This window comes from Megalops cyprinoides, chromosome 4 (assembly GCF_013368585.1).
Source record: "Megalops cyprinoides isolate fMegCyp1 chromosome 4, fMegCyp1.pri, whole genome shotgun sequence".
NCBI classification, from domain to species: Eukaryota; Metazoa; Chordata; class Actinopteri; order Elopiformes; family Megalopidae; genus Megalops; species Megalops cyprinoides.
Window position 1 is genome coordinate 29,374,885 of NC_050586.1, and position 21,495 is coordinate 29,396,379.

A 21,495-nucleotide genomic window follows, 5' to 3' on the forward strand; every position below is an offset into this window, starting at 1 on the left:
TATAAATATGTAAATGTAGTGTGTGGGAATTATATGTAGATATATGCACACATTTATGTGTATGAGGAAGTTTGACTAATCCATCTTTATTTAGGTGGTGCTCTATTTCTATATGCACCTCATGAATGTTTTTACAAGTCTTGGAATTCTGTACAACATCAAACGAAGCAAAAACAAATAGCCCGTACAGTCTTTAAAAAATAATAATGAATAAAAACCTATTCATGTACTTTTTTTTATTGAAAATGGTGTTGCTCAGTTGTTTTTTTTTGTCTTTGCACTTTGAATTATATTGTGAAGTTCTGTATTTTTGAGTGCAAAAACTCTTTGAGAGTTCCATTAAATTTGCCTCTGAGTTTCAAGCAGGTAATTAAGCACTTGCATGCAGCAGAATCATGAAAGGGACCACAGGCTCCAGTTTCAGTTTATTTATTAAGAAGAGGATGCCTTCTTATTAGTGTACATAACCTGTTGTATTTAACCTAAGATATTGTCCAGGATTCCTGGTAATGGGTCACATCACATCTCATGTGTACACCCTTAGCATGAATTGTGAATGTGAGCACTGCATGTAGCAAGCCTGGGTTGTGCCATGTTCAGAACACAGGTTGGTGTTTCAGCACTTCTCTTCCCTCAAGTGTAGGTGGTAACTGCAGTTGTACAGAGAATGAGAGTATAGATAAGACCTTGGACGTCTTCCTGAGAGGAGTATATTAAACTATATTAATTCCAACAGATCAAAGATGTGAAGGCTAGGCTTTTCTATGCATGCATAATGTATAAATTAATTAAAAGGTGGGAAGTTTTATGCTGAAAATGACAGACTTTTCACAGAGGAATTATACCAGGTAAGTCTTGTGGACAATGCATAATTGGAGAATCAGGAGAGAACAGCTTCACTATACAAAGGATACAAAATGTTCCACTATCCCCCTAACACAGTTTAACATTCACAGTGATCTGTCTTAAACCTGGCCACAAAAGGTGGTACAAATGTGGTTGGTGACTATTTTCAAAATAATTTTAGCTCTATTCTCATACACACCAGCTCTGATAATGATGTATAGACGTGTTAAGGTCTATATTTGAGAAGAAAAATATTTTGGTTGGTAAAACGCTTCAGAAAACAAGTTATATTTCCTTCCTTTTCCTACACCGTCTTGTTCTCATTCGATTGAAACTGGAGGAGTTTTTTGCTCAATTTGGCAACACCGGCGTGCTCGCGTTTCGTGTTCTCAGCGTGCGTGAGCGAGCACGTTGCGTGTGCGAGCACGTTACGCGCGCGCGCCTGAAGGAGGGTTTGCTGTATGTCGTCAGTGCTGTCTCACGTACCAAGGATTGAACGGCGCGCGACTGGTCACGTGACAGGGGTCTGCTGCTGGCTGAGTGAAGCGTGTTTGCAGGTAAAAAGGAAAGAAAAAATTATCTGGTGAGGCGGACAAACCTAAAAATTTTTTACCTTACTTGTGACTTTGGTACAATTTTTGAACTCGTAGTTGTAATTCTTAAGGTAGAACGAGACGTTGAGGTATTTAGCTATCAGAAAGGCGTTTATTTCGTGTCGTTAGCTAAAGCTATTCATTACACTAGCTGGCTAGCTATCTAATTAGCCAGCTAGCTAAATTGGCTGAAAAGCTACCTAGCCACAATATGTCGGGCCATGTTCGTTGGGTTAAAATTGTGTTTAAATACTCCTGTTATAGGTGTTCTGATAAGTGAACGTTAATCTAGTTGTAACGTCACACCGGTAAAGTTGTATGTTTGCTGGTCAGTGGAAAAAGAAATTGGCCAGCTAAGAACGTGGGTTGCCTTCTAGCTAGCTAGCTGTTCAGGCTAGCCTGTCACACAAAGGCGTCTTACTGCATTCGTTTGGTAGCTAGCCTAGCTATCTGGGTATCTTTGTTTTTGTCGTTGGAGCCCGGTGAATGCCACACATTAGAAATTGTTTGGGAGCAAGGTATCTTACTGGTACGTGTGTACTGCTGAAAATTAAATCCCATTAACAAAAGTGCGATTGGGAATCTAGCGGTCGAGCTTGGTAACGTTAGCTAGCCAGCGCCATCAAACAAAGACCGTATCTACCCAGCAATCACGCATCGTAGCTAGCAAATCACCCTTTGACACTTTTTTTCGTAGCTGGTTTGTTGTCTTACTAGGTAATTTACCTTGTTTGTCTGACAAAATGTAGTTAGTGTAATTTGGTGAGTTTGCTAGCTGGGTTGTTAGAAATGTTTGGATTGCGGGGCCGCTATTGTTCTGTGGTGATGTTCATTAAGTGGCCAGCTAGCGAGGCTAATAATGTGCTGGTTGTAAAATATAATCTTACATGTTGACTGTAATTTGTTTAGCTACGGAGTCAGCGGTATGCGTGTAACAAGCTGTCACAACAAGACAACAGTAGCATGTGTGCTGGCTAGCTTTGAGAGGTAGCGTTAGCTCACAAAATTAGTGTCTGAGTAGCTAGTTTCCGGTTGCTTACGCCAGTTGGTTTTGTCTATTGAAAGTTGAACACTTCGAAATAATGGTCAGCTAGCTATACCAACGATGAGTGCTACTCATTGCACATAGATACTAATGGGGCTTTGTGTGTGTACAGTCTGCAAGAGAGGTAGTTGTATTTCCGAGGCCATTTTATATTTAAACACATCTCGATACCCAGTGGCAGGATGGAAACTGTTGTGGCCGTGAAGTGATAGCTGGTAGAAAACATTAAGGGGGAACTCCCGGTGAGGGTGACCATGGAAGACGTCTGATGCAAGTTCACCTTATTCAGTGTCTCATCCCACACCAAACTAGGTGGCAGGCTGAGTACGAAATGGAGAAATGCAGTGTTACATTATGTTGCTAAAGCCGTTTTTTAAAGGTCGAGTAACTTCTACAGCTAGCCGTTTGTGAGGCCGAAAGTGGGGTAATTATATTTTTTAGTTAAAAGACATGTTGTATTCTGTTGACTCCAAAAACATGATAGCACTCATTAGTTATGACATAACAGGTTCTGATTGTGGCGTAAAATAGCTACCTGATACTGTTTACTACCGGCAGGTTGTCAGACCTCTTCGGTGATCATTAAACTATATTACAGAAAACAGCATAAGAAGAACCTCATGATTACAAAAGTACTGAACAATATTGAGGTGAATCATCCTTTGTCCTCCAAATGTTTGTGTTCATAATTGTTGATATGCTGGTGTTAAATGGAAATTAAAGTGAATGGTTCTTGTTATTTCAGGCTCTTCTGTCTCATATATATTTGGAATGAACACTGTACGTAAGATTAAGTTTAAAGCCTTTAACTGTATGTGTTGGCGGTCCTTTAGAAATAAATCTTGATACTGTACAAGCGTTAGGGTGTGAGCTGCTGTCGATATGCCTGAGTCCTCACAGTCACACAGTGGGCTTACTGGTGCTGCAGCATAACCTTACAGAAAATGAAAGCGAAAATTCTTTGGAAATCTCTGGTTTCTGTACGGCCTCGGAGGTAAGCAGGTCAAGATTTTGTGTTAGTGTAAATGAAGCTAAACGTCTGATTCTGTTAATGGGCAGCCGTGGGATCCATAACAGATTGTAGCAAGTGGGAGTGACTCATACGGGCTGTACTGACGAAGCAGTATTATGACTGGCTGTGCGATCTAAATGTAACTGTGCGTCTGCTCTTAAAAATAAAGTGTGAAGCACTGGATATCCATGGCGCTGTCACAGGGGCTCGTTTAGGGGAGTGCGCAGCTGGTGAAAACAAAACTCAGGCTGCCAGCACAGTGATTCTAGAATTTGAGCTGTTGGTACAGTAATTCTAGAGGTTGAGCTGTTGGTATAGTGAATGATTTTTAGATACAGGCTGCTGGAAATTTTTGGGTGTGAGCTGTGGGTATAGTGATTTGTGGGATATGAGCTAACAGTGCAGTGGCTTGAGTTGGACACTGCTGGCACAGTGATTTTTAGGTGCAAGCTGTCTAGTGATTTTTGAGTTGGAGCCGTTTGGTATAGTTTATGGTATGTACTGTTGGTGCAGTGATGTTTGGATATGAGCTAACAGCATAGTGGTTTGAGTTAGACACTGCAGGTGCAGTGATTTTTGGGTATGGGGCTGCAGATGCAGCCATTTCTGTACAGGGCATTTCAGTGCAACTCATTTGAATGCTGTTTGGCATAAGAACAAGAACCAGCAGGTAGAGGAGGAAGTGGATTAGATGTATATAATGGATAGGAACTGTATGAAATAGGGCCAAAAGAGACAAGTCAGGGTGTCGTAATCATTTGCGTAATATTTTGGAAGGGCAGTCACTGCTAACAGTTGACCTACTGTTTGCTGCATATACAGAGTTAAACAAATCCCTGAAAAAGCAAAGCAGATTTTCACATTTGTGAAGAAAGAGGTCCAAAACTGTATGGGAGGAAAAATGTTTTTGAATTTCTAAATGGCTAGCAGTGGTGAAGAGCTCTTCCTGTGTCTGAGAAAGGTTGTTTCTTGGGAATTCTGCCACTTGCATGTCCCTGTCCCATTTCATTCAATTTGATTTATTTAATCAATTGAATTTGTCTCCCGTTGGCATAGTAACCAAAGAATATTTTGACATCTGTACCTTAAATCTGAAAAAATAGGGCATACAATCGAACAAAAAAAAATCAGGTGGCATTTAAGGCTGTGCATGAGTCTCCAGGGAGCCAGTCGGTCAAGAAGACGGAGATCTCCATTATGCTGGTATTCTGTGTAATGTGACAGTGTGATGCGCAGTGAGTCATGATGTTTGTTAGAAGAGGGCGTGTGTGTTTCATTGAGTGAAGTGGGTGAAGGAGTGTTGTGTAATGAAAATGCTTTGGTTGTGCATCATCGTTACTTCCTTAGTAACCTGTTTTATAACTGGAGCGACTCCACCGCTGTTACCTTGTTTTTTCCTGCTCCCGTCGGCTTCTGTGTTCTCGTCTCATTAATGACAGCTATGCAGAACATTTGTTTTAGTTTGTGTATTAGGGTGTTTACAGGCCATTAGGTATTTGTGTAAACATTTGTATAAGTTGTTTTATTAATATATAGTTAATTGTCGTTATCATGGCTTTTGCATTCTCACTTAATTTACAGGCCTTTAAAACATGTATCCCGAGCTTTGGAATTATGTTGAGATTTCAGTTTAGCACTGTTTGAGGTAAAGATCACCATCCAGGTGTTGTGGACACTCAGCAGTGGTGTTTGTGGTTGTAAAGTGCTAGGAGTGAGACAAGTGAGGAGGTGCAGAGCTTTGTGAGTGTGTGCGAGTGAGCCCGTGTGTGTTACCAGAGAAGAGTGTAAGGGGACACCAGCGCAGTCTCTCCTCGGGAGCCTAAATTTAAGCAGGGGGAGTGTTACGTGGGCTTATAGTCTTACACCGTGTGGCCTGTGTATCCACAGACCAGCATGTCCTCATGTATAGAGGAAGAACTCTATATATGTATATAGACAGAAAGACATGGTCCTATGAAAACATTTAGGGCTTTGGAAAATGTTTTGTGCTCATTACTGTTTGCCTCATACAGCCCATCTTGACATGAGAGAGTAAAGAACTGTTGCAGCTAAAACTGCAGATGTTTGTGAAATCTTACACCCTTGTTAACTTTGGCCTCCTCTCTCTTTTTCTCTTTCAGATTTTCTATTTTGTACATACATTGTTTTGTATATACTGTATATGATGACTTCATTGGTCAGCGATCGAACCCGGGGCTCCCGGGACAAAGCACTGCCTGCAACCACACAGTCAACACAGCCACAGAAACAGATACAGGTGTGTACTACAGGCAGGTCATATACTGTACCCATACAGCCAGCACAGCCACAGATATAGGTTGGATATAGGTAATCTACAGCCTTCACACGCAGTGCTGTAAACGCAGTTGATTTTAAGACACTGCGAGACATTTTTAATTATTCATGAAATGTTAACATTTCAGATTAACCACCTGTTTTTTCTTATTACTAATGAGAACTCAGATGTCACCTTGCTTACTTGAAATGCAAATTTATTCAGATTTAACATCTAATTTGCCTAATTCTGACCTAGTTTCCTTTTTTGTGTTGGGGGGAGAGTAAAAATGTTCATTTTTTACTCCCTTAGTCGTAGTGTTTAACCCCTGCTTCTTGACACATTGCATAGCGGAACATCCACAGAATCTTTGTGGCAGATTTAAAATCTCTTTCCTCTCCTTCCTCTACCCTATACCCCCTCTCTCCTTCTCTTTCACCTACTCCGCTTCTTCCTTACTCCCATTCCTTCCTCCTCTGTAACTCTGCCCCTCCCTGCAGGCTACCGCAGAACAGATTCGGCTTGCCCAAGTTATCTATGACAAGAATGATGCAGATTTTGAGGACAAAGTCAAACAGGTGAGAGTGGGTTTGTGTGTGAAGCCAGGTGTTTTGTTCAGGTCTGGAAATCTCCAGGGGATCTTTTGTTGTCCACCGTATGTATATGTCAATCTTGTGTGAAAAGGGTTTTACAAATTCCCTCCCGTATGCATTTCTAACTTCTGTGTGCGCGCGCGCGTGTGTGTCTGTCTGTCTGTCCGTCCGTCCGTCCGTCCGTCCGTTCGTCCGTCTGTCCGTCCAATGCGTGGTTGGATCTGCCTAGCTGATGGAGGTGACGGGAAAAAACCAGGATGAGTGCATGGTTGCCCTTCACGACTGCAACGAGGACGTCAACAGAGCCATCAACTTCCTCCTGGAGGACAGCTCAGACACGGTAAGGGCGGAGGGAGTTTGGGGGGGAGGGGGGGGCGCTCATGCCCCCCAAACAGAGGAACAATGTACGAGACATTAAGGAGAGTAAGGAGACATTCTGGTCACACATCTGAAAATCCTTCTGTCACCAAGGCAATGCTTCCTTAGGACGCAACTTTCCATTTGCAACTCAGCTGGTGTGAAAAAAAAAATGGTACCAGAGAGCTTCATCATGGTAGGAAAGGCATGGGAAAGATGGACAGGGCACGGGTAGCTCTGATGTGCAAAGCAGTGTAAAGTAGTGAAATCTTTATTATGGCTTTTTAAAACACTACAGTGGGGCTGGTTATTAAACTGCCTTTTCAGGGAAATCTCAGAAACGGGCTTTTTTCCCCCTTTCTGTTTCTCAGAATGACCCCGTGTGCTGTTCCATTATGGAGTACAAACGCCTTTACCTGGCCCCACCCATCACCTGTAAATGGATAATGAGTGTTGTGGAAACAGAAAAATAGATTCAGAGGGGGCAAACACAAATTCATAATGTATGTTGAGCTTGCATGGGGCGGATTATGTAACATCTTAATATTTCATGACGTTCCTCCTGTCTGCCCTGGGTAGTTGAGGGTTAGGCCCAGGGTCAGGCCAGAGATAAGGTTACTTATTGAGGTGAGGGCATGTACACACACAGGAGGAGTGTCAGGACTCTGCTTCTGTAACCCTGTACCTTGGGTGCTCATCATAGACCCCAGAAGGGGAGTACAACTCAAGAGGAGTTGGATTTTGTGCTATGAATTGATTATGTAATTTACAATATGTACAGCATAATGTGTCTCACAATATCCGGGTAGGTATTACCCCTGTGGTGCCAGTTTAGATCAGGTGGTTGTGTGTTTGTGTTCCAGACAGCCCACTATGTAGACAAAGCACAGCTGTGTGGAAATTAGCTGTGGGAACTGGTCCAGCCAATTTGTCTTTGCTTCGTCCAGTGAAGTGTCTTGAATGAAATTTCTCACGTAGTAAGAAAGCTACCTGATGTTCTAAAATGCATCTCCAGTGGGTAAAGAACTGAATGTGAACCTGTTGAAATGGAACATTGCTTGTGCATTACTGACCCCAGCTTGATCCATTCAGACACATCTGAATATGTATGATCATTATCTTACTGAAAAATGATGCTGATTATCAATTCAGTAAATAGCTGATGGATTTGTCTTTGCTTTTCAGCAAATACATAACTGCATTCCTAAATAGATTTTTTTCTTTCTTACCGTAAGTCTTTGTGAGTATAAGCCCAAGTGTCTGATGTGTTTATGAGATGGAAAATTTCATGTTAATGTTTTTGCTATTTCCATATCTCTTGTCGTCCCCTCTCTCACCCTTTTTCTCCCTTTCCTCCTCCTGTCTCTCTCCTCTCTTCTTCTGTCCCTCTTCCTCCATCTCCTCCCTCTTTCTCCTCCCCCATTTCTTTCTCCCTTCCCTCTGTCTCTCTCTCCTCTCTTCCCCCCCCCCCCCCCCCCCTCTCACTCACTCACTCACTCACTCACTCAGAACTCATGGGAGACGGTGGGGAAGAAGCGAGGCCTGGTGAAGGAGGGATCAGAGAACAAGGAGAACCGGGAGAAGAGGGGCGAGAGGGAGGCCAGCCGGGGCCGTGGGGGGCCAACCAAAAGGGGCCGGGGAGCCACCCGCGTCCGCGATGGTGAGAAAGGAAGAGAGAGACACTATGCCTCTGTGTGCTTGTATGAACGGGCCAGTGTGTGCGCATGTGCGTACTCCCGAGAACTGTGCTCATGGGCCCCTTATAATTATTATATAGTATGTTCTGATTCACACATGTACTTGCTCTGTGTTCTGACTGTGTGTGGCTGTGTGCATGTTCTACAGTGCGGTCGGAGGAGAACGGTGTTGACCCCGGTCCAGGAGACAGGGGAGTGGACCGCAGAGGGAGGGGAAGAGGCCGAGGTGAGCGCTCGAGCACGTTTCCATCCCGAGGAGGGCCCTCCAAGCTGAGAGCTTTTATTTATAGCCACATTAATCACTTGGCAGTTGCTCTTATCTAGAGTGACTTGCAGAGGGTACAAAAATGCATGTAACGAGGCCACATGAACAACTGAACAGAAAATAGCAGACCACATTTAAAGACGTGAGTGTGCCACAGGGTGCTGTACTGATCAGTGCCATCCTGAATGTAGAAGTGCTACAATAAAAAATGTCTACATCAGCTGCAAGATTACCATATGAGCAATTAAATAGGTACTGAACTGCCCACTGAAATTAACCAAGTGAGTAAAGTTGCATAAGTCAGTGTTACACACTATAGTGACACTGTCTTACCAGAAGTTTTGAGACAGAGGTAGTTATGAATAAAACATGTCTTCATTTCAAGAAATGAATAGCGAGCATACTGGCCCACTTGGGCCTTAATGGCTGCATCAGTGCCTCGTAGAAGACTGTCTACTAATTTCTGGCAGAAAGCTGGTGGTGTTATGTTCCACTCCTCCTTTAAAGCATTAGTGAGTTCTATTACTGAAGAGCGCTGTCTTGGCCCTGCCCTAATTCTGAGTTCAGATTTATCTCAATGATGATAGGTTGAAGTCAGGGCTCTGCGCAGACCACCACAATATTCTGATGTTATCCTGTTCCAACCAGGTGCGGTCACACCCATTTTACGGCAGTCGGATCCCATGACTTTTGGTAGGGTACTGTACAGGCAACTACAGGACATTTTCAACACACCAGCTCTGAGTTCTAAAAAACAACAAACAAAAGCCACACATGAACTAGTCCCATAGCATGAGTTGACACTAACAAAATCAGATGTACACCGGTCACTGGATTCGTCGTCGAGACGCAGAAGGTGAATCCTGAGCTTTCTGACGGGCGTGAACGTTGACAGTTACACATGTTGACACCCCATCCCCCACGCACATACATGCTCCACACATTCCCTGGCACCGGAGCTGAAGGCTTCGGAATGTGTCGCAGTGCGCTGCTGGGAAATCGCATCAACACTCCCTTCCCGGCAGAGATTGGGTGACAGCGATGGGATAAACACGAACTCGTTTTATTCCCAGTGTAAGCGTTTCTTTACTGCAGTAGGTGTACTGTAGTCTGGGGCAGTAGTGTGACTGCATGACTGTAGGTTCGTGCTTTAGCCCAGTTTGAATGATTTAGCACGCGCCTGCCGTCCTACGCTCACTGGGACTCCATGGGTGAGGGGGGGTGGGGGGTGCTGGGTGGTTGTAGGGCCCTTTTTGTTTTTGGCAGTGTTTCTATTTGTGTCCTGCAGCAATTACGGCAAGTGGTAGAGCCCTCAGCACGCGAGGAATGCGCCATGCCAAGCAGCTGCTGGCAGGGGAGAGAGAGGGAGTGAGAAGGAGGGGCCTCGCAGGGGGAGAGGAAGTGAGGCAAGGCAGGGAAAGAGGTCAAAGGTCAGAAAGATGGACAGAGAGAACACAGTGGTCATGCTGGTCTGTCTGCCCCCTGCCACAGAATACGACTTTGGGAAAATGGAGTGAGGTGGCCTGTCTGTCCCCTTGTCTGTCCTCATGATGCCACCTGTGTGTCCTGGCTAGTACCCACCGCACGTCTTTGTGCACATGCATTCAGTTCAGTGTAATTTTTCTAATTCAGACATGCTGAAAACTACAGCATTGCTAACACAATGGATTTAGAATGAAAATAGATAAAAGGGCTGTCAGTAATCTCGAAAGGAGAATATGCATTTATGAAAGGAAAAAAAAAAGAAGCAGTCAATACAGTTTCACTCTATTAACAAAAATCCCTGTTGTAGCAGACTGTCTGATTTTCATCATGTATTGTATAGTATGGGACCACTTTTGGTATTGTCCCAGAAGCACTCCATAAAACAGTGATGTCTTCAGAAGCTTTTTGCTGTCTGTGTAGCCCCCCCCCAATCAATGCGGCTAAACGCAGCTGCAGTGGAGCTTTCTCTGTCTCTTCAGTGCAGATATTTACCAGCTGATTTGGAGGCGAATGTGTTGCACAGGCTGTTTTTGCCAGGGTGCTGAGTGTGTGCTTTGCTGAAATCTGTTTGAGGAAGGAACCAGCAGGGAAGAAGTGCCCTCCGTCAGCAAGATGTAGCGCAGACCAGAAAACGCACAAAATGGAAACGCAAATAGACCATGGAGTCCGGAGGTGGAATCAGACTGAGCTTTCATCCGGCAGTGCCATGGCTTCTCACTGCCACTGTCTGGATGTGACAGCCGTTGGTCTTTTAGCAGAGACTCTAGCAAGTCATTGCAGTAGTCAAGTTTCTTGATTCTAGTGGTTTGTAGGCACATTTTTGAGTCTGTCAGTGTTGGGTCTGTATGAGTCAGCTGATGAGTTCGTATGATTTGGGGTAAATCGGTGACAGCCGTCCCGAGAGTGACACAGGTGGTGATGCCGTTTGGGATACTGTGCTATAGTTCTCCCTACTCCCCCTAGTGGTAACCTCCGTCCATTGTTTGTAGGAAGATGGGGCTTTCTTTAGTGTGGGAGGGAGATGACTGTGAAGTGTCTATGGGAGCCTTTTATTCCCAAGAAACAGTCCGGGATCAGCTTACTCACCCTTAGACCTGTCCCCAGTCATGTTATGTAGAAGGCGGGTGCTGACCCAGCAATGTGATCAGAGATGTGGTCAGCATGCATTTTAGACATACCTGTGTCTGTTTCTCTACAGGGATGGGAGTTCGAGGGAGGGGGAGAGGAGCTGGTGGGAGCCGGTTTTCCTCCCAGGGAATGGGGTGAGTGCCGCACCTTGTTGATTGATTGATCATTGTCCGCCAGGGGTCTGTGGGTGTGTCTCATTGTATGTGCATGTCTGTGTCCTCGTGTGCGTGTGCACAATGTCTCTGTTTGTATCCTCAGGGTGTCATAGTTCAGTGGATGTGATGGTACGCACAAGCACATAACTGAACCCAGTGTGCTGCTGACCTTACTTGTCTGAATCTTCCTGTTTGTCCCAGTCTCGGCTTGCTTTTGATTTGTGGTATGTTGCCCTTACTTCATCCTCCCATTCCATCTCCCCCTCCCCCTCCCCTCCCCTCCCCCCAGGACCTTCAACCCCGCTGACTACACTGCCAGCGCAGGGGCGGAGGGCACTCGCACAGACACCTGGGAGTCGGGGGCAAACGACGGCGTCGATGGAACAGGTGAGGCCTGAAACGCTCCCTCCTCCATGTGTTAGCGGCAACGCCTAGCGCAGCACCGTTTATCATTCAAAACTGGAGCCTGACCTGCTCCGTGATAAAGACCCGCTTTCAAGAGCTGAACTTCATCTCTGTGTTTACATCTTTTTTGGCCTCTTTCTTTCACACCTTCTCTGGCCACATGTCTCTGTTTCCCCATGACATCTCTCCATTTCTCTCACTTCTTCTCTCTTTCATTCCCCCATTCTTTCACGCTGTGCCCACCTGCCGTCTCCCGTGTGTCCGTCTTCCTGTGTGTCTCTCCTGCTTTTCTCTCCCCCTTTCTCACTCTCTCTCCTTCCTCCTTTCTCGCTCTGTTTCTCACTCTCTCCCATGCCCTCTCCCTCTGACAGGTGCCTGGAGAAACTCCCTGGATGACTGGGCCACAGATGACTGGAATGAAGACGTGAGTGACTCTATTACAGACTCGCACTGTCAGCACGCACATTGAGGCCTCACTTTCACACTTCTCAGCAGTAACCAGCACCACACCCCAAACCCCTGCCTCTGCCAACAGAGTGATGCTGTGACTGTCTCCCCGCAGCTGTCTGAGACCAAAGTGTTCATCGCCTCCTCTGCTCCTGCGGCTGAGAACCATGTCGCACCTGGGCAAAGGTAAAAGCTCAGTGCTCACTTTGGGAGAGGGGTGGAGGAGTGCTCCCATTTGGGTTTTGCTTTTAAAAGTAAGCACTTAAGTAGTTGCTGAATTTTGTTTATTGTAGCACTTATTCTGCATTCAAAGTGGAGTAGCTGTTTATATATGTACTCTCCATACTCATGTGACCTCATTATATGCCTTTCGGTAGCTTTACTGTGTAAGTCACTCGGACCCAGAGCATCTGTCACATGACTAGCTGTGCGGCCTGTGTGACAGTAGTGATGGTGGTCCTGTCCTCGTGTTTTGCAGTCTGGACCTGGCGTCTCTGCTGCACAAGCCCGCGAGCGTGGAGGAGGCGGGGGAGATGGAGCCCCCCTCCCCCGAGGGTCTGGGCCACAGCCTGGTGTTCACCAACTCCCAGCACAACTCCAGAACCTCTGCCACCAGCTACGCCCACGCCGCCCTGGTGAGGCCCGGGACACGCTGACAGACAGATAAAATAGCCAACGGCGTCTTTGTCATGATAGCTATAACACATGTGTAGAGTTTAAATCCCAAGTAAAACAACCAATAGATGAAGTTGTGGAATCTCTCCCTCCCCCTCCCTTTCTCTCTCTGTTCCTCTCCATCCCTCTCTCTCCCTCCCTCTCCGTCTCTCTCCTCCTCCCTCCCTCTCTTCCGCACAGTCCTCAGTGCTGGGTTCTGGCTTTGGGAACCTGGGCGGCTCCAAGCCGGGCCAGCAGTCGGCTGGAGCTCAGGTAATGGAGCAGCTGAAGGGGCCCGGTCTGGGGCCTCGGCCCACGCCACAGCCCGTCGCCGGGGGCAACAGTAGTAGCACCGCAGGGGTGTCGGTGACTCCGGCAGCATCGGTGGCTCCGGGGGTCTCGGTGACCTCGAGCTCTGTCTCCACGTCCTCCTGGGACATCAAGCCTCCGGTGACTCAGACGACCACCGCGGCCTCCTCCCAGTTCAGTCGTGAGTATCTCTCTCACTCACACACACACACACACACACACACAACACACACTCAGACACAAACACTTGAGTGCGCAGACACAGCTCACTCCTAGTTCTGAAGAGCCACGGTGTCTGCAGACTTTCATTCTACAGAGTTGCATGATTGCATGAACTATGCTCTGGATTGAGCCAGTGCAGCTAGTCAGGGTGGTGGAGATGTACAGGGCAGAAGAGGGATCGCTGATGGCCCACCGTCTCTCCACCAGGGGAATTTAAGTCTCAGCCGGAGCCATCCCTGGTCCTCAGCCAGCTCGCCCAGAGGCAGCAGAACTCCCTGTCCCAACCAGGCCACCTGCCCCAGGTCCGACCTGCAAGCCCCGCCGCCCGCCCCGCCCCCTCACCCCCGGGTCTTGAGCCCTTCCCCAAACCCCACGACGCCTCCCTGCCCCAAGACGACCCCTCTCCTGGGGCCAAGGCAATGACAGGGGACTCCCAGGGCAGTGGCAGCGGCCAGCAGAGGCAGATGAAGACACAGAAACGCAGGATAACCCCCACTTCCAAGGTAACGCTGAGCGCCAGGCCTAGAGATCCACCTAGCAGTGAGCCCTGTGGTCTTTACGCTTGTATTTTTTGTTTGTATTGCACCAGACAGGAACAGCAGTATTGGTCTGCAGCTGTCTGGGGAGGTGGGCTTGTAGACAGAAGGTTGCAGTTTGATACCTGTGGACTTACTTACCTGTGGATACTGGGGCATTTGTGTGTTTCTTTTCCCTCTGCCTTACTGGAGTTTGTGTGTGTCTGTTTCTTTGATACTTGCGCGTGTGTGCGTGCATCTGTTTTCCTAAGTGATGCTGAAACTTTTATGGGTCGGTCTCTCTCTGACACTGGAGTGTTTGCGTGTGTCTGTTTTCCTAAGTGATACTGGAGCGTACGTGTGTTTCCTTTTTGTGCTGCCAGATTCCGTCCTCTGCAGTGGAGATGCCCGGCTCGGCGGACGTCTCTGGGCTCAACGTGCAGTTTGGGGCCCTGGACTTTGGTTCCGAGGCAGCCCTGCCTGACTTTGGCCAGCCGGAGAACAACAGCACCAGAGAAGCGGTTCCTGGAGCACAGACACAGAGCACCCTCTACCCCATACCCATCAGGTCAGTTCCGCTGGAGTTTGTGTGTGCATGGCGGGTGTAGGTTCACTCAACATCAGGAGGAATTTACAACCCCTATTTAATGCCTAAAAATGTGGGGGGGGACCATGGACTATTTTTCAAAAAGTACAGACTGAAGTTGGGCGGTAGGTTAGTTCTAAGATGTGATTTATTTGAGCGTAATGAGGCTGCAAAGACCTTGAAAGTTCTGCAGTGTGGGGAAGGAACGCGTTTCTCTGCCTGGTTGTTTTTCACGTTGTTTTTCCCTCTCTCTGTCACGGCTCTCACAGTGAGCCGCTGGGAAGCGCGCTGTCTCTGCCGCTGCCTTCATCCCTGGCCCCGCCCAGCTGTGCCACGCCCCCTGCCTCTTCGTCATCTTCGTCCTCATCCTCTGGGAGCAGCTTGGAGACGAGCGCACCCTCACACTCGCACCTCGCCTTCCCCCAGAGCCAGGACCCCCCCGCGGCTCCGGTCACTGTGAGTCGGGGGGAAATGAATCATGGGACGCTGTTGCCACGGGTTATGGCTATGACAGCTGTCTATTGTTGTGTGCCATGAATAGGAATATTATCCTTTTCAATATTCTCAGTGTAATGGCCCATCAGCCAGTACTGCACTGCCAGTCAGAGCTGATGCTGTGGAAAATAGGAAAGGAGTTTGTGACAGCATGCAGTACGGGACCAGAGGATTTTGGGGTTTGCTCTTGGGCCAAGTTATTGCCAAGGGACTTTCTTCCGAGTTAGCATGTAATAAGTATTACATTGTTTAAGCGTAGAATGTTTTAAGACACTGTTAATGATGGTTTTATATTTTTTTATTTCAGAATGGCTTCAATGGTGTAAGGAACCCCACTCCACTGGACAGTAAGTTTGGCAATATGCTCACCTTCTAAGATATGATGAGTTGAGTAGACAACCTCAGTCTGCTTTGTAGGTAAATGCATAAAAATGGGTGCAACACTAAGTGTAAGATTCTTTCATCAGAACACAAGGTGTTTACAGATTTGTGTTCAATGCGATCTTGCCTGATGCACAGTTAAGGAGCGGGTAACAGGAGGGGCAGCAGCGTAGCATAGTGGTTAAGGAGCAGGACTCATAGTCGAAAGGTTGCCAGTTCGATTCCCCACTGGGGCACTGCTGCTGTACCCTTGTAACCCACCCTCAGTGAATATCCAGCTGTATAAATGGGTGACATTGTAAAATAAGTCAATAAATAAATTGTGATTGATGCAAGTTGCTCTGCATAAGAGCACCTGCTGAATGGCAATAATGTAGTGCAAGAGAGGCACTGAATGCAGCAAAAGGATCAAAAAGGGGAATTTTATTTTATCATTGTAAAAAAATTATAGATAATAAATTATAGATGCCTTAATCAGTGAGCCAAAAACAGTCTTCTGACTTCCTTTGTTCTGTATACACTAAAATATACAGTACAGCTAAAACCAGATCCTAAGAAAGTGATAAGCGCTTTTACACAGACAACGATCAGGGACATGTATGAGGAACATTATGTTTTAGCGCGCTGATGTGTCTGATAGCACAGTTAGCTTCAGAATCTTACTTCCTTCAGCTCTGGGGTTTCAGACGCCATCTTTGAGTCATGTCTGTACTTCCTTTTTTCCGTTTCACGAAGCCGTATCGGTGTGTGACCTCAAAAGTTGAAAAGCAGAAGTGGCAGTAAACCACAGACAAAACAGAGGCACGTAGTACAATGTTAAAGCATGGGAGAGTTGCACCGTTTCAAAGTGAGGTGAGGTGAAAGCAGAAGCCGATGTCGATAATGGCGGTACTGATAAATGAGATTCTCTCGCTCTCCGTCACAGCTACATCAGCCTCCTCCACTCCAAAGCCAGAGTCGCCATCTTTGAGCAGCGGCGGTAGCTCTGCCCAGGCACCCTCCGCCCTGCTGCCCCCCTCCGTGCCCCCCCACAGCGCCGCCCTGCCCAGCCTGACCTCAGAGCTGCCCCCCGCCTCCCTGCCCGCCCTCAGCAGGTGAGTCCAGCGCTGCCAGCGCCAGGCTGTGCGGGCCCCCTCTCTGCTCGGTCAGATATGGTTTGTGTAGCGCTCTGTGATTGGTCTGTGTATTGTCCTCTGTGAGAAGGTGGTCAAAAGGTGGTCAAAAGAGCCAAACATACCAAAAACTCATTTTAAATATTATTTTAAAGCAAATTTTTTTTTTTTTTTTTTTTTTAAAGCATAAAGCATTTGTGCGCTTTTGTTTGGAGATAATGATGGTTACAAGCACATACCTGAACTCAGTATGTTGAGTACCTCACTGTCTGAATCTCCTGTCTGGCTGTCAGTCGTAGACTGTTTGCTTCTGTTCATTCTACATAGTAACAGTAGTGGAAGTCATGTGGAAGTACAGTTTGAGGGAGCTGAGTGCATAATAGCTAAACCATAATCGTCTCCCTGTCACTTTCCCCCCCGCTCTTTTCCCTCTCACTCTCTCTCTCCCTGGCTCTCTTTCTGTCTCTCTCTCTTACCCTCTCTCCACCAGTCATGTGAACAGCACACAGTCCTCGGGCTCGACCCTCTCCTCCAGTTCCTCTCTCACAGTGAGTACCCCTCTTCCTCCTCCGTGAGACGGGGGGCGCTTGCCTGTTCTCAGTGCTTTCCCGGTTCTCCAGGTTCACAGTGCTTTCCCTGCATACTGTATCAGAGGTGCAGCAGAAGTGAAAGCAGTGCAGTTCAGCAGTAATGGACATAGGAATGCGAATGGTGTTAGTAGGTGTATTAAAGATGCATAGTTGTGTAAATACTTATCATGATATCATGCTGAACATGCCTGTAATCTAAGTACTTGTCCTTCTCTCCCCGCCTCTCGTTGCAGCACACCATTGTGGACAGTACGAGCTCCCACAGCACCTCCTCTGTCCCTGCCTTCTCCTCGGCTACCGCCCCCCTCAGCAGCAACGGGACCGCGAGCGGTAGCAGCGCGGTCAGCGTGACCAGCAGCACGCACGGGACTGGGGCCCTGGGCCTGACCGGAAACGGGACGACCGTTCCCTCTGTCTGCCGAACCGCGCCGCTGCCGTCGTCGTCATCGGGTAAGGTGACGGGGACAGACGCACTCTCGCGCGCGCACACACAGGGGTTCGTACAAGGCCCTTAAAGTGCTTGAAATCTGCTGCCTGAAAATGCAAGTTCTGGAATGCCTGGGAAATCAGACAACACCTGAACCAATACCTGTAAAAGCACCTGAGTGCAATAAATGTTTGGCTCCTTGTGAGCCACACGCCTCAGCTGTGGACAGTAGTGTGAGGTAGTGCTAGAGACAGAGCAGTTGTGGCACACGCCCTCAGAAAAAAGTAGGGGTTCGCTCCTTGAAAATAAGTTACTGGTTGAAAATCCTTGAATATGGTGTTTGTTTGGACCCCTGACACGCATGCAACTCTCTCACAGACAGTGCTCCACACTGCTTACTACACACATAATGAACTGCACACTGCTCTCCACACATGTGCATGCAGACAGCTTAAATGATACTGTATGTACCCATTAGAATGGAAAAGTTCAGCATACAGCTGTTGTGAATAATTGCATTAATCCATGATGCTGATATTCACTCCTGGTCCCACACATCCTGTCCTGAGCATTCAGCAGAGCTGTGGATTGCTACCTAGAACATCTAGACTTTCCAATCAAACAGTGACTTCATTTAAACTATTAAGACCTGATCAGGAATGGAGAACAGAACTATACTGTGCCTCTCCCACACAGGTAAAGCGCCCCCTAACCTGGCCCAGGGGGTGCCCCCTCTGCTGCCCAACCAGTACATCATGGGCCCAGGCGGGCTGCTCCCTGCGTACCCGGTAAGAGCTCCGCCTGCTCCTCCTCTCAGCTCTCCTCTTTCCCTGCGTAACTCTGTGTACAGCGCTGCTCGCTCACGTAGTCCAGTATAGTTTCCATCTACATTCACATTGCATACATTATTGGCATTTAGCAGACATTCTTATCTAATCAGTGATGCTCAGAGTTTCCTGATATCCCTCCAGTAATTTGGGCTCATGATTTTCATCTTACCATCTGAAGACAACATGGTCTTTCAGACTTAATGTCACACCCAAGTGTGAGAAAGAGCCAGTGGAAAGAATACACTGAAGGCCTCACTCTGGTGCTGGTGTAGTCTCCACCAGCCGTTATACCGCCAGATCATGTACCTGATATCCCAGTATGAGTTTGCTGTCATTGCTGCCCTGTGACCCTTCTGTGTTTCACGCCCCAAAGCAGATCTACGGCTACGAGGACCTCCAGATGTTGCAGTCGCGGCTGCCGATGGTAAGTCCCCCCTCACCTCAGACCTTTAACCCCAGGCAGAAGGCCACGGTCGTCCTTTGGCATTTCCGTGTCCCGTCTCACTCTTCTGGCGTTCTCCGCAGGATTACTACGGAATCACATTCCCAGGCCCGACGGCGACGCTGGCAGGCAGAGACGGCAGTCTCGCCAACACCCCTTACTCAGGTAAACTCACCGCACCACTGTCCCTGTATGCCCATCAACCCGGAGAGACCGGCGCTCATAATGACCACCCCAAACTCATAAACCCCCTGGCATCTCATTCCTCTCCGAGTACAAATCGGCTGTCCCTAAACCCCGTTTACCCCCTCCGGGAACCTCCCTTCCGCAGGTGAAGTGACGAAATTCGGCAGGGCGGACTCGGCCTCCCCGGCCCCGCCCACCAGCTTGTCGGCGGCCCCGCCCCCGCAGGCCCCGCAGCCCCCGCAGAGCCAGGCGCAGAGCCAGGCGGCGCAGCAGCAGCAGAGCGGCCACGGCGCCCAGCAGGCCTTCCTCAACCCCGCGCTGCCGCCCGGCTACGGCTACACCGGCCTGCCCTACTACCCCGGCGTGCCGGGCGTGCCCAGCGCCTTCCAGTACGGCCCCACCATGTTCGTGCCGCCCGCCTCCGCCAAGCAGCACGGCGTCGGCCTCGGCAACCCCTCCACCCAGTTCCAGCAGCAGCCCGCCTCGTACGGACAGCACACCTACGCCTCAGGTGCGTCCTCTCACCCCCGCTGCGGCCAGAGCGGCTGCGAAGTGGCCTCGCTTTTCCCGGCGTGAAAGGGAACTTCCAGTGGAGGGAAAATTTATTCAGTTATAATTTATTGAAGATCTGTATTGGCTAACAGCCTTCCTTCTCCTCCGCCTCCTTGGCAGGGTTTGATGATCTGACACAGGGCCCAGCTGGAGGAGACTACAGCAAAGGGGGCTACAGCAGCTCCTCCCAAGCACAGGCCAAGGCTGCTGCTGGCCCGGGCAAAGGTGAGATGCGTACACACACACACACACACACACACACACACACACACACACACACACACACACACACACACACACACACACACACACACACACACACAGCAACACACATACATGCTCTCTTGCCCAGATAAGATAAGACGGTCTCCACGCTGTTATATGCAGGGCTAACACCTCAGGTCAGTATGGAACAGGTGCATGCACTAATATAAATAGGTTTGAATACTAATTTATGCAGGAGAAGCTGTGCTGCTCCCTCATACTGCTTAGTGTCTGACCTCTGCCGCTAAGAAAACTCCAGATGCTCCAAACATGCAGAGCCTCAGTGAGACTAAACCCTCTCCCTTTCTTCCCAGGTATCTCTGTGACCTCCGGCAATGCCGGGGTACCGGATATGACTACTTCTGTTTACAACAAGACCCAGGTGAGAGCCAGTGTGCTGCACGGCATCAGGGGAGAACGGAATAGGCGCTCTTCTGTGAATAATGGTTTGGTGTGACGTCAGGGCTTTCTGAATAACTGATGTTGCATTTTTTTGTGATCCCTTTTATAAGAGGATGTTCTTCACACCTGCTCTCCTCCCCCTCCCCCTGTCCCCAGTCCTTCGATAAGCAGGGATTCCACACCGGGACGCCCCCGCCCTTCAGCCTGCCCTCGGCGCTGGGGGGCACAGGACCCCTGAACCCCGGGGGAGCCCCTGGATACGCCCCCGCTCCCTTCCTCCACATCCTGCCTGCCCATCAGCAGCCACACTCCCAGCTGCTGCACCACCACCTCACACAGGACGGCCAGGTGAGGGCGCTAACATACCTCACCTCTGGATAACAGCCCCTTCACCTGAACAGCACATCTCACTCCTGAATAACACATTTCAAAACTGAGTAACACACTTCACAGCTGATTAATACACATCATATCCGAATAACAGTCCCCACACCTGAGTTGTACACCTCACCCAGGACAGCCAGGAGAGGGTGCTAACATACCTCATATAACACACGCCATACCTGAATAGCACATCTTACACCTGAATAACATATTTCAATATTGAGTAACACGTCATACGTAGATAGCATACCTCATACCTGAATAATACACTTCATACGTGAATATTACACCTCACACCTGAATAATACACCTCATACCCGAATAACAGTCCCCACAGCTGAATTGTACACCTCACCCAGGATAGCTAGGTGGAGGCGCCGACACACCCCACACCCAAATAATGCGTAACTGTGCCTGTGCGTCCTCTCGCCCTCTACAGGGCGGCCCAAGCCAGCGCAGCCAGTCCAGCGGCATGCAGCAGAAGACCCAGGCCACAAAGTCAAGCTACGGTAGCTCCCCCTACTGGGGCAACTGAGTGGGGTGATGGGGGGGTGTGGGGGGTCCACCCCACCCCCCTACCTGCCCTCCTACCTCTGTGCACCCCAGCTGAGGGCGTGCACGTGTAATGACTGGTCAGACCCCTCTCTGGTGTAAAGCTAAAGAGAGACACACACTACCGACACCCCCTTACGCAATCTCATTTAGTTTTTCTTTTTTCGATTTTTTGGCTGTCGTTGTAAATGTAAAATATTTATGTATGTATTTATATATATATATATATATACTGTATATGTAATAGTAGAACATAAAATGTGGTTTCTGCATTTTGTTTTTGAAGGAT

At 48.2% G+C, this 21,495-nt stretch overlaps 1 protein-coding gene across 5 annotated transcripts; it reads left to right on the forward strand.

Annotated features, from left to right (window-relative positions):
- The first annotated feature begins 1,332 nt into the window (after nucleotides 1-1,332).
- LOC118776583 (ubiquitin-associated protein 2-like) lies at nucleotides 1,333-21,342 on the forward strand. Of its 5 annotated transcripts, none has more exons than XM_036526988.1 (27): nucleotides 1,333-1,403; nucleotides 5,617-5,753; nucleotides 6,272-6,349; nucleotides 6,594-6,704; nucleotides 8,231-8,381; nucleotides 8,567-8,644; nucleotides 11,367-11,430; nucleotides 11,741-11,838; nucleotides 12,228-12,280; nucleotides 12,392-12,489; nucleotides 12,782-12,938; nucleotides 13,159-13,447; nucleotides 13,696-13,991; nucleotides 14,387-14,571; nucleotides 14,859-15,045; nucleotides 15,392-15,431; nucleotides 16,391-16,559; nucleotides 17,068-17,125; nucleotides 17,401-17,617; nucleotides 18,291-18,382; nucleotides 18,798-18,848; nucleotides 18,950-19,031; nucleotides 19,198-19,563; nucleotides 19,725-19,829; nucleotides 20,183-20,250; nucleotides 20,427-20,618; nucleotides 21,094-21,342. In XM_036526988.1, the coding sequence occupies exons 2-27, from the start codon at nucleotides 5,658-5,660 to the stop codon at nucleotides 21,187-21,189; spliced, it is 3,477 nt and encodes a 1,158-aa protein (XP_036382881.1). In that variant the 5' UTR covers nucleotides 1,333-1,403; nucleotides 5,617-5,657; the 3' UTR covers nucleotides 21,190-21,342. The 5 variants fall into 5 exon arrangements, with proteins under 5 accessions (XP_036382881.1, XP_036382884.1, XP_036382885.1 ...); XM_036526991.1 differs by having other exon boundaries at nucleotides 18,801-18,848; XM_036526992.1 differs by having other exon boundaries at nucleotides 12,419-12,489.
- The last annotated feature ends 153 nt before the right edge of the window (nucleotides 21,343-21,495 follow it).